At 42.7% G+C, this 16058-nt stretch overlaps 1 protein-coding gene across 1 annotated transcript in view; it reads right to left on the bottom strand.

Moving 5' to 3' along the window:
- The window catches only part of LOC124789702 (juvenile hormone esterase-like), a 129887-nt gene that overhangs the window by 93176 nt on the left and 20653 nt on the right, over nt 1-16058 (bottom strand). Inside the window, exons 2-3 of the mRNA XM_047257154.1 lie at nt 14029-14163; nt 1765-2041 (exon numbers count right to left, since the gene is read on the bottom strand). Of these exons, the coding sequence (XP_047113110.1) occupies nt 1765-2041; nt 14029-14163 (412 nt within the window). The remainder of the gene's footprint in view (nt 1-1764; nt 2042-14028; nt 14164-16058) is intronic.

The raw sequence follows: 16058 nt of genomic DNA, 5'->3' as shown, positions 1-16058 counted from the left end.
AATACGCATGCCTATACTAGTTTTTTTGGCGCTTCAGTGTATGCCGTAAAGGATAGCCAGTTTCAAGTCAAGGTCCAGGAAAGATCCGTTTGCCATTCTGTAACATCCCATCACATTTCCATCAGTTCTCACCACCTCCGCACATACACATGACTCCATACGCTTTCTGTAAGACTGAATACCTAGCTGGACGACCGGCACGGTTTGTAACTCCCAAGGAGAGGGCCTTAGATAGCGCGAACCTTGTGTGATCGCTGTGGAGCACCATTTTTCATTTGGTGTTCGTGGTGTAAGTTAATGGTTCGTTCTGAACATTTCTTGAATGTCAGCGATGTCTGTTTTGTGAAGTGTAATACATATATCTCATTGAAGGTTGATCTCAGCACCTTCTGGAAACTCATTTTTCTGTCGCCCTCTTGAGGCACGTGGTGAGTCTTTGGCATGTAATATTTTTGCCTGTCGTAATTCTAATCATAGAATTTTCAAATGAGCCTTACTAAAGATAGATCTTACGACCTCGAAATTAAGGGGTTCCTTATTAGTCATTTCTGGCAGAGCTAGTTGTATTACAAGCCCGAACAGTATATGAAAGTTTAGAGTCAAATGAACATTGATATATGACTGTTATTCTGTTCAAAATGGCTCTGAGCACTATGGGACTTAACATCTGAGGTCATCAGTCCCCTAGAACGTAGAACTACTTAAACCTAACGAACCTAAGGACATCACACACATCCATGCCACAGACAGGATTCGAACCCGCGACCGTACCACTCACGCGATTCCAGACTGAAGCGACTAGAACCGCACGGCCACACCGGCCGGCTGCTATTCTGTGTTGTGGCAAAAGTGGTTGAACATCAACATATACAATCATATAGACATGGTCGTGGACGTGGAAGTTAAGTATTTTGTATTGTTCGAACTTTAATAAAGTGATCTAATATCTTATTTATGTTGTGATCCCTGCTCGATCTCCTCCAGAAGTATATCTGGGCTTCATATGACGCATTACAGTGCCCCCGCGAATGTCTCAATGTTTTATCGTCCGCCACTACACCATGGTGCGACTCCTTCCGTTGATTGCATGCGATTTTTGACAACCACCCTCTGCGGTGCTCGATGGCCCCTGTCTTCCAGTACATGAGCTCTGCCTGGCCTTGATTTAGCTGTGGTTGTTTCTTCCCATTTCGATTTCACAATTACATCAACAGCCGACTTGGACAGCGTCGAAGGGTTGAAATGTCGTTGATGCATTTGTTGCTCAAGTGATACGCAATGACTAGTCGACGTCAGAGAGCTCACCTAGCCGATCAAATCTCCTGTTGCTGCTTTAATACTGAGAGCAAAATACAGTTCTCCTGATTTTATAATGCGGGTCCACCTCTCAGACATGTAGCGGTCAATTCTGCGTAACACAGGAGTGTACAGATAGTTTTGGTCAGATAGTGTGGTCATATAGTCTATCACGATCTTATTGCAGACGATATTTGTGTAGCGTTAAGACTGGTAAAAGGCACTGAAAATGTGAGCTACCTTCAGGACAACAGTACATAGTCGGCCGGAGTGGCCGAGCGGTTGTAGGCGCTTCAGTCTGAAACCGCGCGACCGCTACGGTCGCAGGTTCGAATCGTGCCTCGGGCATGGATGTGTGTAATGTCCTTAGGTTAGTTAGGTTTAAGTAGTTATAAGTTCTAGGGGACTGATGACCTCTGATGTTAAGTCCCATAGTGCTCAGAGCAATTTTTTTTTAACTGTACATACCAAAGGCTCCCAGCCGGTAGTTTATGGTGACGAGTATGACACCGTAGGAGACGAGGAAGTCCGGTCCGTACTCGCGGTCCGAGCCCCCACCACGTACGAATCCCCCGCCGTGCACCCAGAACATGACGGGCAGCTTGGCGCCCTCTTCTGGAACACCCGGCACGTACACGTTCAGGTGGAGGCAGTCCTCTGAGCCGCTGCCGTCTTCTTGGACGCAGTCGCTGCCGTACTGGGTCGCGTTCCGCACTCCATCCCAGCCTGCTGCTGGCTGCGGGGCCTGAGACAGAGAAAAAAATCGTACCGTGATAAACGATTGTACTAGGCGATTTATGGAACCTGCACTAGCTATCTTCTTAGCGACAGTCTCTAAAATAGGAAGAACTCTGAATATTTTGTGGAAATCCATCAGATTATAATGATTACTTCAACAAATATGTCTTCGTTGTTTTGATATAAAATCATTAGCGTGCTATTACATTATATGAAATTAAAATCAGTATCATATAAAGCTTTATTTTCCAAGTGACCATAAAGCAAAAGAATTCGTTGAGATTGACGAAAGACCGACCAAATCCACAACAGATTGTAGCAGTATACGAAATTATATGCCAGGATGATATAGGAGAGATTTCGTGTAGTTAAAGGACGTTTAGAACAGCATGAACTATCTGTGCGCCTCAATAACGCAACACTTAGCGGTAAATGAATGTAGCGAAATACGCGATCAAGATACATACTTTGTTAATTTTCACATTTCAGTAAGAGCATTGTATCAGTGAAAAGAGAAACTAGAGCGCTAGAAGAGATTGTTAAACAGACGAACCATTTTAATTGTGGCGATGTGTTTTGGTTCCCGGCGTCTTGGGTGACTGTCCTCAGCTCTACGAGGATACATGCTACGCGCTGCTGCTTGTGTTGCACCGATAAGCTCTTCAGCCTATCACAGTAACGTTACTGAATACCACTGACGAACATTCGTGACAATAAACATGGAGATACTCTCCACGAGTATGCGATAGGTTGACGGTGCACCACAGTTTGAAGCCTGTTCCCCGAAGAAAGACTCAGTAAGAGGGCAAAAACGCCGACGTCGAAGATTATAGAAATGACGACGCCGTACCAAAGCCCAAGAACTTTGACCATCATCTGATGTACTGCTTGTATTCCATTATCTAACATTACATACTTCGTACCAGCAATTCAGTTTTTTTTTAATCTGGAATTTGGTGGATAAAAGCTTATGGAACGCAAAAATAACGCCTTTTCTTCACACAAAATAGCAGAAAGGAATTTTTTTCCACTGTTATCTGTAGATTAAAACTATTGATTCGGTTGCATTGGATGACTGTTTCATAGGTTCTTGGTAGAATATGTTACACATAACGAATAAAACACACACAGCAGAATTAGAAATGACTGACTCTTTTATAACACATAATGTTCGTTTTATTTGTAAGCTCTTATTTGAACATCACATAACAAGTAATAAGGAAATAGTAAGACACTGCATCAAAAATTTCGTTGAAAGAAAAGTTGAACGAAGAAAGATTAGTGTATGAAACATTTTAGAGAATGTTTTATACACGGATATCCTCACGAGAAACTCTCAAAGTAGATAATTATTTAGCATGTCAACGTCGAGATCATTAGAGACAGCACAAGTTCTGTACCATGTTTTCGTGGTGGAATTAAAAACTGTCCAAGTTTAGCATTTTTGTCACATTCTAACCGTCCAACAGACTATTAATCAACGTGGGTATAGGAAGTTACACAAAAGATAAATTTCGCTTTCGGCTTATGCTGACCAGGAAGTGAGCAGAAGTGCTGACGTACAATTTTTGGTCTCTATGCTTTATGAATCTCAGTATCCTCGTCAATTTCATATGAGCGTACGACACGATTGGCGGTGACCCATTCTTCTGGATACTTCAGCTCGGTGGGTACGGTGGTAGGTTTTGAAGCAAATGATTTTGAACTGAACTCATTTCTTAATCAATGCATTCGTTTCATGATTAGAGTTAACTATAACAAAGCGAATATACAAGCACACCTAAAATGTACTCAAATCGATTACTTACTCAACACATGTACTTCACATTTATATAGTCCTATATTCACAGACCCGAACACAGAAATGCAATATGCCGTGTAAACCATGAAAATAAGTCCCGAGTTGAGTTAGAACAAATAACTAAGCAGACCATGTAAAAACTGCCAGATGATTACTTCACTGCATTGACGTTCGTGAGGGATTACGAATACCACTGTAATAACTTCTTTCATGAAGATTGTCAACAACTGAACATATTTATGGGCTTATTACAGTAAAAATGCAGCCCCAGTCGCGTAAGTGATTTACTGCCACGATAAATTTAGATTGATTTTCCTCGTGGAACATTATACATAACTGAAAGATCACATACAATGCCTACACTCATGTTGCAATTTTAGACCAGTCGCTCTGCTACGACGCTCTTACAAATTGCTGGAAAGATTGATTTGTAATTGACCTCTCACTTATACCACAGCGATCAGGAGTTTGACGTGGCAGAAGGCGTACAGATAGATACAAAATCCCACACAGATTTAGCAGATGTATTTGAATTCCGTAAGGTGACAGGATTTGTAAGTCTTGATTTATCAGCAGTGTATGGCACTGTCAATTACCAGCTACTACTAGCCAAGGCCTAAAGCCTGGCCAAGATTTTAGCCCACTCTTCTGTAGCCCACCTCTCTTGTAGAATCGCAGGTTCTTTGTCGACTTCGAAGAACAGCGTAGCCGACTGAGACTACAGAAAAAACGACCTTCCGCAGGGAAATGTGCAGGTACCAGTTCAGATCAGTACATACAAGAATGACCAACTCGTAGCACCAAAAAGGAGGAGCTACTTGCAAGCCTCTGGCCTTGCTCTAGGCACCCAGAGCGCAAAGTTTGAGTGAGTGGAAAACAATCTCAAGAATGGTCTTGGAAACCTTCCAGGCACTGCAACACAAACCAAATCCCACAAAGACCCAAGTAAGTGCTTTTCATTTCAGAAACGGGGAAGCCAGTCGCAAATTAAAGAAAGTATGGTCAGTAATTGGAAAAGCGTCATGATGACCTCTCCCTTGGCAAAAGATTCCGGAATAGTCCCCCATTCGGATCTACGGGACGGCTGCCAAGCGGGAGGTGACCATGAGAGAAAGACTGAATAACCAACGAAAGGATGAAGTCTTACGAGACGGGGAGTGGAATGTCAGAAGCTTGAACGCGGTAGGGAAGAAGAAACTCTAAAGAACGAAATGCTAAGGCTCAATATAGATATAGTAGGATTAAGTAAAGTGATATGAAAAGAAGACAAGGATTTCTGGTGAGGTTAGAGTAATAGCAAAAACAGCAGAAGATGGTATAACGGGAGTAGGATTCGTTATGAATAGGAAGGTAGGGCAGAGAGTATGTTACTGTGAACATTTCAGTGATAGGGTTGTTCATGTCCGACAGCAAACCAACACCAATTGATACTTCAGGTATACATGCCGACGTCGCAAGCTCAAGATGAAGAGATAGAGGAAGTTTTTGAAGATATTAAAAGCATAATACAATACGAAGAGGGAGACGAAAATCTAATAGTTATGGGGGACGAGAATGCAGTGGTAGAGGAAGACGTAGAAGAAATGGCTACAGGAGAATATGCTTTTGGGACAAGAAATGAGAGGAGAGAGCTTCTGTAAAGTTTAGAACGTAGAAGACGAGGTACTGGCGGAAGTAAAGCCATGAGGACGGGGCGTGAGTCGTGCTTGGGTAGCTCAGTTGGTAGAGCACTTGCCCGCGAAAGGCAAAGGTCCCGAGTTCGAGTCTCGATTCGGCACACGGTTTTAATCTGCCAGGAAGTTTCATATCAGCGCACACTCCGCTGCAGAGTGAAAATCTCATTCTGGAAACATCCCCCAGGCTGTGGCTAAGCCATGTCTCCGTAATATCCTTTCTTTCAGGAGTGCTAGGTCTGCAAGGTTCGCAGGAGAGCTACTGTAAAGTTTGGAAGGTAGGAGACGAGGTACTGGTGGAATTTAACCCATGAGGACGGGGCGTGAGTCGTGCTTGGGTAGCTCAGTTGGTAGAGCACTTGCCCGCGAAAGGCAAAGATCCCGAGTTCGAGTCTCGATCCGGCACACGGTTTTAATCTGCCAGGAAGTTTCATATCAGCGCACACTCCGCTGCAGAGTACAAATCTCATTCAAGTACAAAAATGTTCCGTGTAACAGAGGAATACAGAGAAACAAGTCCCCGATGAATGAAATAAATAGGAAGTGCAGGAAAGCTAAGACGAAATGGCCGCATGAAAAATGTGAAGAAATCGAAAAAGAAATGATCGTCTTAAGGAGGACTCGTAATGTAGGAAAGTGAAAACAATGTTCGGTGAAATTAAAAGCATGGCTGATAACATTAAGAGTGCAATGGGAATTCCACTGTTAAATGCAGAGGAGAGAGCGGACAGATGGAAAGAGTACATTGAAAGCCTCTGTGAGTGGGAATGTTTGTCTGATGTGACAGAAAAAGAAACGGAAGCTGAGTTCGAAGAGATAGAGATCCAGTATTAGAATCAGATTTTAAGAGATCTTTGGAGGACTTGAGATCAAATAAGACAGAAGAGATAGATAATATTCCATCAGAATTTCTGAAATCATTGGGTGAATTAGCAACATAAGGACTATTCACTTAGTGTACAGAATTGTATGTGTCTGGTGACATTCCATCAGACTTTCGTAAAAATGACATCCACACAATTCCAAAGACTGCCAGAACCGAAATGTGCGAGAATTATCGCACAATCAGATTAACACCTAATTCTTCCAAATTGCTGACAAGAATAATATACAACTGAATGCAAAAGAAAATTGAGGGTCTGTTAGATGACGATCAGTTTGGCCTTAGGAAAAGTAAAGGCACGAGAGAGGCAATTCTGACGTTGCGATTCGCAATGGAAACAAGACCAAAGAAAAGTCAAATAAATAATGAAATTGTTGGTTCTGAGCACTGTGGGACATAACACCTGATGTCATCAGTTCGCTAGAACTTAGCACTACTTAAACCTAACTAACCATCCATGCCCGAGGCAGGATTCGAACCTGCGACTGTAGCAGTTGCACGGTTCCAGACTGTTGTGCCTAGAACCGCTCGGCCACGCCGGTCGGCCATATAGGGAGAGATGTACAACATGCACAAGAGCCAAAATCGAATAATACAAGTTCACGACCAAGAATGATTAAAAAAGACTGGGATATAGTCTTTCGCCCCCACTGTTCAATCTGTACATCGAAGAAGCAGTGATGGAAGTAAAAGGAAGGCCCAGGAGTGGAATTAAATTTCGTACTGGAAGGTTATCAATGATATGATTCATAATTACATTGTTATCCTCAGTGAAAGTAAAGAAGAATTATGAGATCCCCTAAATGAAATGAACAGTGTAATGAGTACAGAATTTGGATTGAGAGTTAATCTAAGAAAGACGAAAGTATTGAGAAGTATCAGAAATGAGAACAAGATTGGTGGTCACAACGTAGATCAAATTAAGAAATTCTACTACCTAGGCAGCAAAATAACCAATGACGGACGGAGCAAGGAAAACATGAACCTAGCACTGGCAAAAAGGGAATTCCTGCTCAAGAGAAGTCTACTGTTATCAAACATAGGCCTTTATTTGAGGAAGGGTTTCTGAGAACGTACGTTTGAAGCACAGCAATGCATGTTGGTGAAACAAGCACCGTGGGAAAACTGGAACAGAAGAAAATCGAAGCATTTCAGATGTGGTGCTATAGACGTGTATTGAAAATTAGATGTACTGATACGGTAAGGAATGAGAAGTTTCTGTACAGTGTTGGAGGGGTATTTACGGAAAACACTGAGAAGGAGAAGGTACAGAATGATAGGACATCTCAAAATGGTTCAAATGGCTCTGAGCACTATGGGGCTTAACTTCTGAGGTCATCAGACTTAGAACTACTTAAACCTAACTAACCTAAGGACATCACACACATCCATGCCCGTGGAAGGATTTGAACCTGCAACCGCAGCGGTCGCGCGGTTCCAGACTGTAGCGCCTAGAGACTGATGACCGTAGCTGTTAAGTCCCATAGTGCTCAGAGCCATTTGAACCATTTGTAGCGCCTAGAACCGCTCGGCCACGCCGGCCGGCTGATAGTTAAGACATCAGGGAATTACTTATATGGTACTAGAGAGAGTTATAAGTGGTAAAAACTGAATAGGAATACAGAGACTGGAATTCATCCAGCAAATAATTCAGGATGTATGTTGCAAGTTCTATTTTGGGATGAAGAACTTGGCGCAGGAGAGAAATTAGTGGTTGGTCGCATCAGAGACCAGATTGTTCAATATATCAGTCAATGCTGATATCGTCCCATCGTCCCGCCTCCTAGGTAGAAGATGAACTTCAACAAGGAATCTAAAACGCAGTGGGTGTGTCCAAGTTTTAGCCAAAAATAATATTGCCATAAATGTGTGTAATTTGTTGCTCATACGAGAATAAATAATTTGCGTCGTAATGGGTTTCCATTCTAGCCTGCTCCTGGATCATTTTGTTTATGTTTACAGCATTAGAAATTCCATAATACATTTTCACTGTCCACTGAGCACCTCTCAATTTGTGAATGGTTTCGCACTGAAAGCGAACGCGCTATATCTCCAAGGCAAGACATTGAAGCAATGCAGAGGTGTAGGGCCTACTGCTAGATTTGTTACCCATTCTTGGATCAATACGCGAGTATTATGGAAATGCTCCGTGATATCAAATAGGAATCCCTGGAGAAACGAGGACACTTTTCCCGAAACGGTATTGAAAAAGTTTAGAGAAATAGCATTTGCGACAGACAGCAGGACAATTCGACTGCTGCCTACGTATATATCGCATAATGACTGCAAAGACAATTTTTTCCCCTCGCTCCATTTGTGAGCGGGACAGGAACAGGCAAGGTAACGTCTAACAGTGGTACAGTGTATCTTTAGCCAAGCACCATACAGTGGCCTGAAGCGCATGTACATAAAAGCCACCGACATTTACGTTTTCCTTGCTTTTCCCGTGAATCGATTCAGATGGTTCCTTGAAAAGAAGCGCCATGTTTCCTTCCAATTCTAATCTCGTCAAGCTTTTGCTCCGTATCTAATGGCTTACAAGGAGCCCCTTAAATGTGAGGGAGCAAATTCAATTTTTAGCAAAGCTCCTTTGCAGTTGCTATGTTAGCATTATGACAGGAAACGTATTAGTTAGTAATGACCCACCATGTGCCTCATGACGGCGACAGAATATGAGTGTCAGGGAGGTGCAGAGATCAACCTTCTGTGAGATGTGTGTATTACACTTCACAAAATAGGCATCGTCGATATTCAAGACATGTTCAAAACAAACAATTAACTTGCACCATGAACACCAAATGAAAAATGGCGTGCCACAATGGTCACAAAGGTTCGCACCATCAAGGTCAAAGGCGAAATCCTTGATAGTTACGAATTGTGCAGTACGTTCAACTAGGTATCCACTCTTACAGAATCACACAGGCGTAACGGGATGACGGGAACTGATGGAATGTTATGGCATGGAAAAGAATGCGAAACATTCTGTTGTTGAGCTTACTGTGAACTGTCCTTTAAGGCTTAGCTGCAGATATCGCTACAAAATGAGTTATAGACACGGGAAAAGTAAACATCCAGAGGATTAATTTGCCCAGTGGTTCCAGGAGGGATAGTTTGTTCTAAAGGAGCATGATATTATACGCGCACCACGCATAGAGAACAGTCAAGTCAAAGGGAGTATGAACTAGCGAAAAGTTATATTATAATAATATTAGTCATGGTCAGTGGACAACGTATTTTAAGGAATTATTCCAGGAAAATCGGGCTGAATTTTCACATAAATTTGAGGTAAGGATGCAATTGGACGAACTATGGCTTTCAGATATAAAAGTCTTGAAGAGGCTGTGAGGAAGGTACCATGTTATTGATCAATATATCCAGAGCTGGTGAATTTTGGTATACCGAAATTGTTGGAGATAGTAAGAACGCTGTTTGAAAGTGTATTAAATAGAGAAGATGCTCCACGGAAATGGAAAACTTGTTACATAAGACCGGTGCATAAGAAACAGTACGTAATAGTCCAAGTAATTATAAGGGATTGATAGTGATGCTTTTCGTAGGAAGACTGCGCTCGGAGGTATTGAAAGATAAGGTACAGAAAGAAACAAGTCATAAGCAGCAAGAAGAGCATGCAGGATTCCAAGATGGAAGACAGATGATGGACAACACCTTCATAATCAAACAAATATGCAAAAAAAGCATACAAGCTGGACTGGAGACGCATGTTGCAGTGACTGATCTGCAACAATGGAAGCACGAACAAACTGTGGCGAACATGAAAGAGATAGAGATAGATCAAAGACTCTTAAATCTTGTTAAGAAATTACATGAAAATAACTCAGCGGCAGTAAGGATTGGGAATAGTTGGACAGAGAGAACTGCGACAGGGATGTGGTCCGTCACCGACTCCTTTTAAATTGTAGTTAAGAGCAACCCTGCAGACGTGGCATAAAAATTGCCAGATTGTGGGAGTGATACAAGAGGACACCGAAATACTTAGCCTGTGTTTTGCAGATGTACAAGCAGAAGATGAGAAAGATCTAAACTATACGATAAGAATGTTTAAAGAGGAATACAATAAGGCTGGCCTGAATATGAACATGAAGAAATGTGAGTATTTGGCTCTTGGAACGGAAAAAATAAGTAATTTCGAGGCAGATGGAGAAGTAATTTTAGGTGGGGAAAAGGCAAGATGTCCTCGAGGAATTATTTAATAAACAGGGCACAAGCAGTGATGAAATCACTAGTAGGATTAATAAAAGACAATCTGCAACAAGGGCAATGAAAGAAAGACTGCTGGCCATTAAGACAAATCTCTGATTGGTAGGATAAGAAGTGTCGTAGTCCGACAACGGATGAAAGTGAACATGGATATCTGTGACGATATTCAACAAAAACACCTGATATAATTTGGCCATGTTAATAGGCTGAATGAAGAAAATATATCAAATAGGATACTATGATGGATATCATCCCAGTGGAAGAAAAGGGGTCGCCCACGACGCAAATGGCAAAATGATGTGGAGTAGGCAATGCAAGTAAGTAATATGAATGTTGAGGTAAGTCAAGACAGAAGAAAGTGGCGACTGTAGGTGGAGAAGCGCGTCAGCCGTAGATAATCCGCAAGAAAAAGAAGAAAAACAGAAATTATTCAAAAGAAAGTACATCGGAAAAGTAATTATGGAAATAAAAGAAAGGTTAAGGAGTGAAAGTTTATCAATGATACGATTCGCTGATTACATTGCTATCCTCAGTGAAAGTGCAGAAGAATTATAGGATCCCCTAAATGAAATGAACAGTCTAATGAGTACAGAATATGGATTGAGAGTTAATCGAAGAAAGAGGATAGTAATGAGAAGTAGCAGAGATGAAAACAGGATTGATGGTCACAACGTAGATCAAATTAAGAAATTCTACTACCTAGGCAGCCAAATATCCAGTGAAGGACGGAGCAAGGAAGAGATCAAAAGAAGGCAAGCACTGGCAAAACAGGCACTCCTGGCCGAGAGAAATCTGCTTCTATCAAACATAGGCCTTAATTTGAGGAAGATATTTCTGAGAATGTACGTTTCGAATACAGCTTTGTATGACAGTGATACATTAATTGTGGGGGAAAAAATAGAAGAGATACGAAGCATTTGAGATGTGGTGCTACAGACGAATGTTGAAAATTAGGTGGACTGATAAGGTAAGGGATAAGGAGGTTCTTCGCAGAATCGGAGAGGAAAGGGTTACGTGGAAAACATTGAAAACTAGAATGGACAGTATCACAGGACATCTGTTAAGACATCATGGAATGACTTCCATGGTAATAGAGGGAGCTGTAGAGGGCAAAAACAGTAGAGGCAGACAGAGACTGGAATACGTTCAGTAAATAATTGAGGACGTAGGTTGCAGGTGCTACTCTGAGATGAAGAGGTTGTCACAGGTGAGAAATTCGTGGCTGATCCCCTCAAACCAAACAGAAGACTGATGACTCAAAAAATAAAAGAATTATCTTCCATGGAGGTAATTATGTTTAGTATCCGCTTGTTGGACAATGGCTACCCTCCACTACGTTATACTGAAGACGGGTATTGCGACTCGCTGTCTGACAAGGACGATGAACTACATGGCCTGACACGTGTTTCACTACCACTGTCACCTGTTAAGCGCGTGACATCATTGTTGTTCTCCTCACGTACAGACTTACACATAAAAACTGACCGCCGGCCGGCCGCCACAGAGACTAAGTCCGAGTCGTTCACTTAAGGTGGCCAATAAAACCGACCGTCCCTGACAACTCTTTACAAATTCTACGCCAGTAGAAACCTACTGGTTCTAACGATGTCATTAAACTAGTGTAGTTTGAAGAGCATTTTCGTCTAGAAATGAATTGCCTTGACGGTTGATTGATCAAGAGCGGGAAAGGTAACATTTCACGAGGATATGATGAGACAAGTGCTTGAGAGAGGACTTCTCTATCAATACAAGTGCCTGAGAGATGACTTTCCTACCAATCTCCTGGATAGTTTTGTTTCTGTACCCACAGAGTGCGTTATCATGCAGTAGCACACGTGATGTAGTTTTGTCGGTCGAATTTCTTACGCTGCCACCGAAATGTGTCTCAGTTGTTGGCAACAAATTCCAGATGTCATGCACACACCCTTGGGGCAGCATTCGTAGCGAAAAACACATTTTTGGAGCTATCAGATGTAAAATACTATGTTCACACTACTCTTTGCTCGAGTTTACGTCTTTTGGTGGGGCTCAGCCTTTCATTTCTTCTTAGGAAGTTAACGATAAAGGCATCATAGCTCGTCACCTGTAACAGTGCTACATGGGAATGCTCAGTGAGCGACCTGATGACGTTCAACAATAGTCACTCCGTTGATTTTTGTTGTTTCGGTTTAGAGCGTGCAGTACTCCTACACCATACTTCTGAACGTTGCCTGTTGAAGGCAAATGTTGCATAATGGTTAAATTGTAGGTAATCCATCACATATATCGGTAGTCTAGACTTCCTTAATGTGGAAAATCATTCATTCCAGAACGATCTTTGTTGAAACAAGAATGTCTTTTTCTGGCGTATTTTCCCCAAAAGCACTCGCTTCACACACAGTTCAAATCTTTCTAGCTGCCTCCTCTGCATTCACCCCTCTGTTATACCAAAAGTAAATATTGCGTTGCAGATGTTACACCTTTTTCCACTTGCGACTCAATTTTACAACTCTTAACCGTAGTTCATGATTTTCAAGAATGCAAAATCCAATGCTTAACTGCAAGATGATAACTAGAACTTCAAATTCGAAAATGACAGTTGAAACATACACTGACAGCGTCGCGATGCGGTCACCTGAGCGGCGCCGGATTTTAGGGGGCGGGTGGCGTCTGGCCGCTGCAGGTCGAAGAACGCTCCAGCGTAAGCTGTTCTGATCGCGACGCAGCCACGAGCTATGCTGCAGAACTGTTTCTGAAAGTACTTGTTATTGCTGGTGAGTAGAATGTCAAGCGAATTATCTTCGATTAGCCACCTTAAGTAAACTACTCGGACTTAGTCTCTGTGGCGGCCGGCTGGAGGTCAGTTTTTATGTCTAAGACCGTACATTGTCCTCACAATGGAGCAGATAAGACACCAACCATTCTATTAACTCATCTTGCCACTTCTTTCTAACTCGCACAATTCCATGGGTTACTGTCTGACGAAATGTCGTCTTCAGCAGCTGTTGTTGTAGGTAGAAGGCAAAGTTTCCTTTTCTGTGGTTGACATTTCTCTGCTTTGAATCAACACTGCTAGCACAGTATCAGTATTGTGAGGCACTGGTGGACTAAGCAACAACACTTCACAGTCCCGTGCTATGCTCATCATTGGATATCTCTAGCCCCACCCCTGTGCCACCAGCAGCCAATATTGTGATTGTGTGGTGGGGAATATGTCCGGCATGGAATCACATAAATATCAATGGCATTTTGCGACCTCGAATTCATAAGGTTCTTGCTAGTTCTCGAGGGTAGGTAGAGACATAATCTTCCTTCATTCGTACAATACGTACCTCGTGGACACCTTCTCCGTCAACTAAGCTGTAACCGCTAGTCAACTAGACACAGTGTCAGTGAATGCCAGGTCGTTACTTATCAATGTCTGCTGATAGTAAACTCACTGTGAAACGCAGCGCTCCAAGCGGCGGCTCAGCATACGGGATTCCAAGGAAGGCCGTGTACGTTGTGTTGTAGAGGCTGGTTTTTGTGGTTCCCATCAGTGTACCCTCGTCCACAGTCACCAGTATGTCCTCAGCCTGTAGAGGAATTACGTATTTACTAAAACTTATTGAGGTGATTTACTAACAGCATCATTAACATTCCTCAACGATATCCTTTTGATATCTGGAAACAGATTCTTGAGTATTATGTTCTCTGTACCTGTGCAGCATCACCTTCAATTTTGTGTCGAGTCTGCTACAGGTGTCTGTCGTCAACCATAATCAAATAATATTTATTGACTATATAAGAAATAATCACTAAATCTTTAATATATAAGGAGAAAATGATGCAAACCAACAAAACTTACGAGGTCACACGGGATACTGAAACAAAAATATTTCTCTATCGCCATATTTTCCTGTCAGAAGTTTTCAGCTTAATAATTACAATATTGGCCATTAAAATTGCTACACCACGAAGATGACGTGCTACAGACGCAACATTTAACCGACAGGAAGAGGATGCTGTGATATACAAATGATTAGCTTTCCAGAGCATTCACACAAGGTTGGCGCCGATGGCGACACCTACAACGTGCTGGCATGAGGAAATTTTCCAACCGATTTCTCATACTCAAACAGCAGTTGACCGGCGTCGCCTGGTGAAACGTTGTTGTGATGCTTCGTGTAAGGAGGAGAAATGCGTACCATCACGTTTCCGACTTTGATAAAGGTCGGATTGCAGCCTATCGCGATTGCGGTTTATCGTATCGCGACACTGCTGCTCACGTTGGTCGAGATCCAAAAAAATGGTTCAAATGGCTCTGAGCACTATGGGACTTAACATCTATGGTAATCAGTCCCCTAGAACTTAGAACTACTCAAACTTAACTAACCTAAGGACATCACATAACACTCAGTCATCACGAGGTCGAGATCAAAAGACTGTTAGCATAACATGGAATCGGTGGGTTCAGGAGAGTAATACGGAACGCCGTGCTGGATCCCAAAGGCCTCATATCACTAGCAGTCGAGATGACATGCATCTTATCCGCATGGCTGTAACGGATCGTACAGCCACGTCTCGATCCCTGAGTCTACAGATGGGGACATTTTCAAGACAACAACCATCTGCACGAACAGTTCGATTACGTTTGCAGCAGCATAGACTATCAGCTCGGAGACCACGGCTGCGGTTACCCTTTACGCTGCATCACAGACAGTAGCGCCTGCGATGGTGTACTCAACGACAAACCTGGGTGCACGAATGGCAAAACGTCATTTTTTCGGAAGAATCCAGGTTCTGTTTACAGCATCATCATGGTCGCATCCGTGTTTGGCGACATCGCGGTGAACGCACATTGGAAGCGTGAATTCGTCATCGCCATACAGGCGGATTACCCAGAGTGATTGTATGGGGTGCCATTGGTTACACGTCTCGGTCACCTATTGTTCGCATTGACGGCACTTTGAACAGTGGACGTTACATTTCAGATGTGTTACGACCCGTGGCTGTACCCTTCATTCGATTCCTGCGAAACCCTACATTTCAGCAGGATAAGGCACGACCGCATGTTGCAGGTCATGTACGGGCCTTTCTGGACACAGAAAACGTTCGACTGCTGCCCTGGCCAGCACATTCTCCAGATCTCTCACTAACTGAAAACGCCTGGTCAATGGTGGCTGAGCAACTAGCTCGTCACAACACGCCAGTCACTACTCTTGATGAATGTGGTATCGTGTTGAAACTGCATGGGCAGTTGTACCAGTACACGCCATCCAAGCTCTGTTTGACTTAATGCCCAGGCCTATAAAGGCCGTTATTACGGCCAGAGGTGGTTGTTCTGGGTACTGTTTTCTCAGGATCTACGTAACCAAATTGCCTGGTAATGTAATCACATGTCAGTTCTAGTATAGTATATTTGTCCAATGAATACCCTTTTATCATCTGCATTTCTTTTTCGTGTAGAAATTTTAACGGCCAGTACTGT

The sequence above is a fragment of the Schistocerca piceifrons genome, chromosome 3, assembly GCF_021461385.2.
Source record: "Schistocerca piceifrons isolate TAMUIC-IGC-003096 chromosome 3, iqSchPice1.1, whole genome shotgun sequence".
NCBI lineage: Eukaryota > Metazoa > Arthropoda > Insecta > Orthoptera > Acrididae > Schistocerca > Schistocerca piceifrons.
Note: the sequence above shows the minus strand (reverse complement) of the source record. Positions and strands in the feature narration are given on the sequence as shown.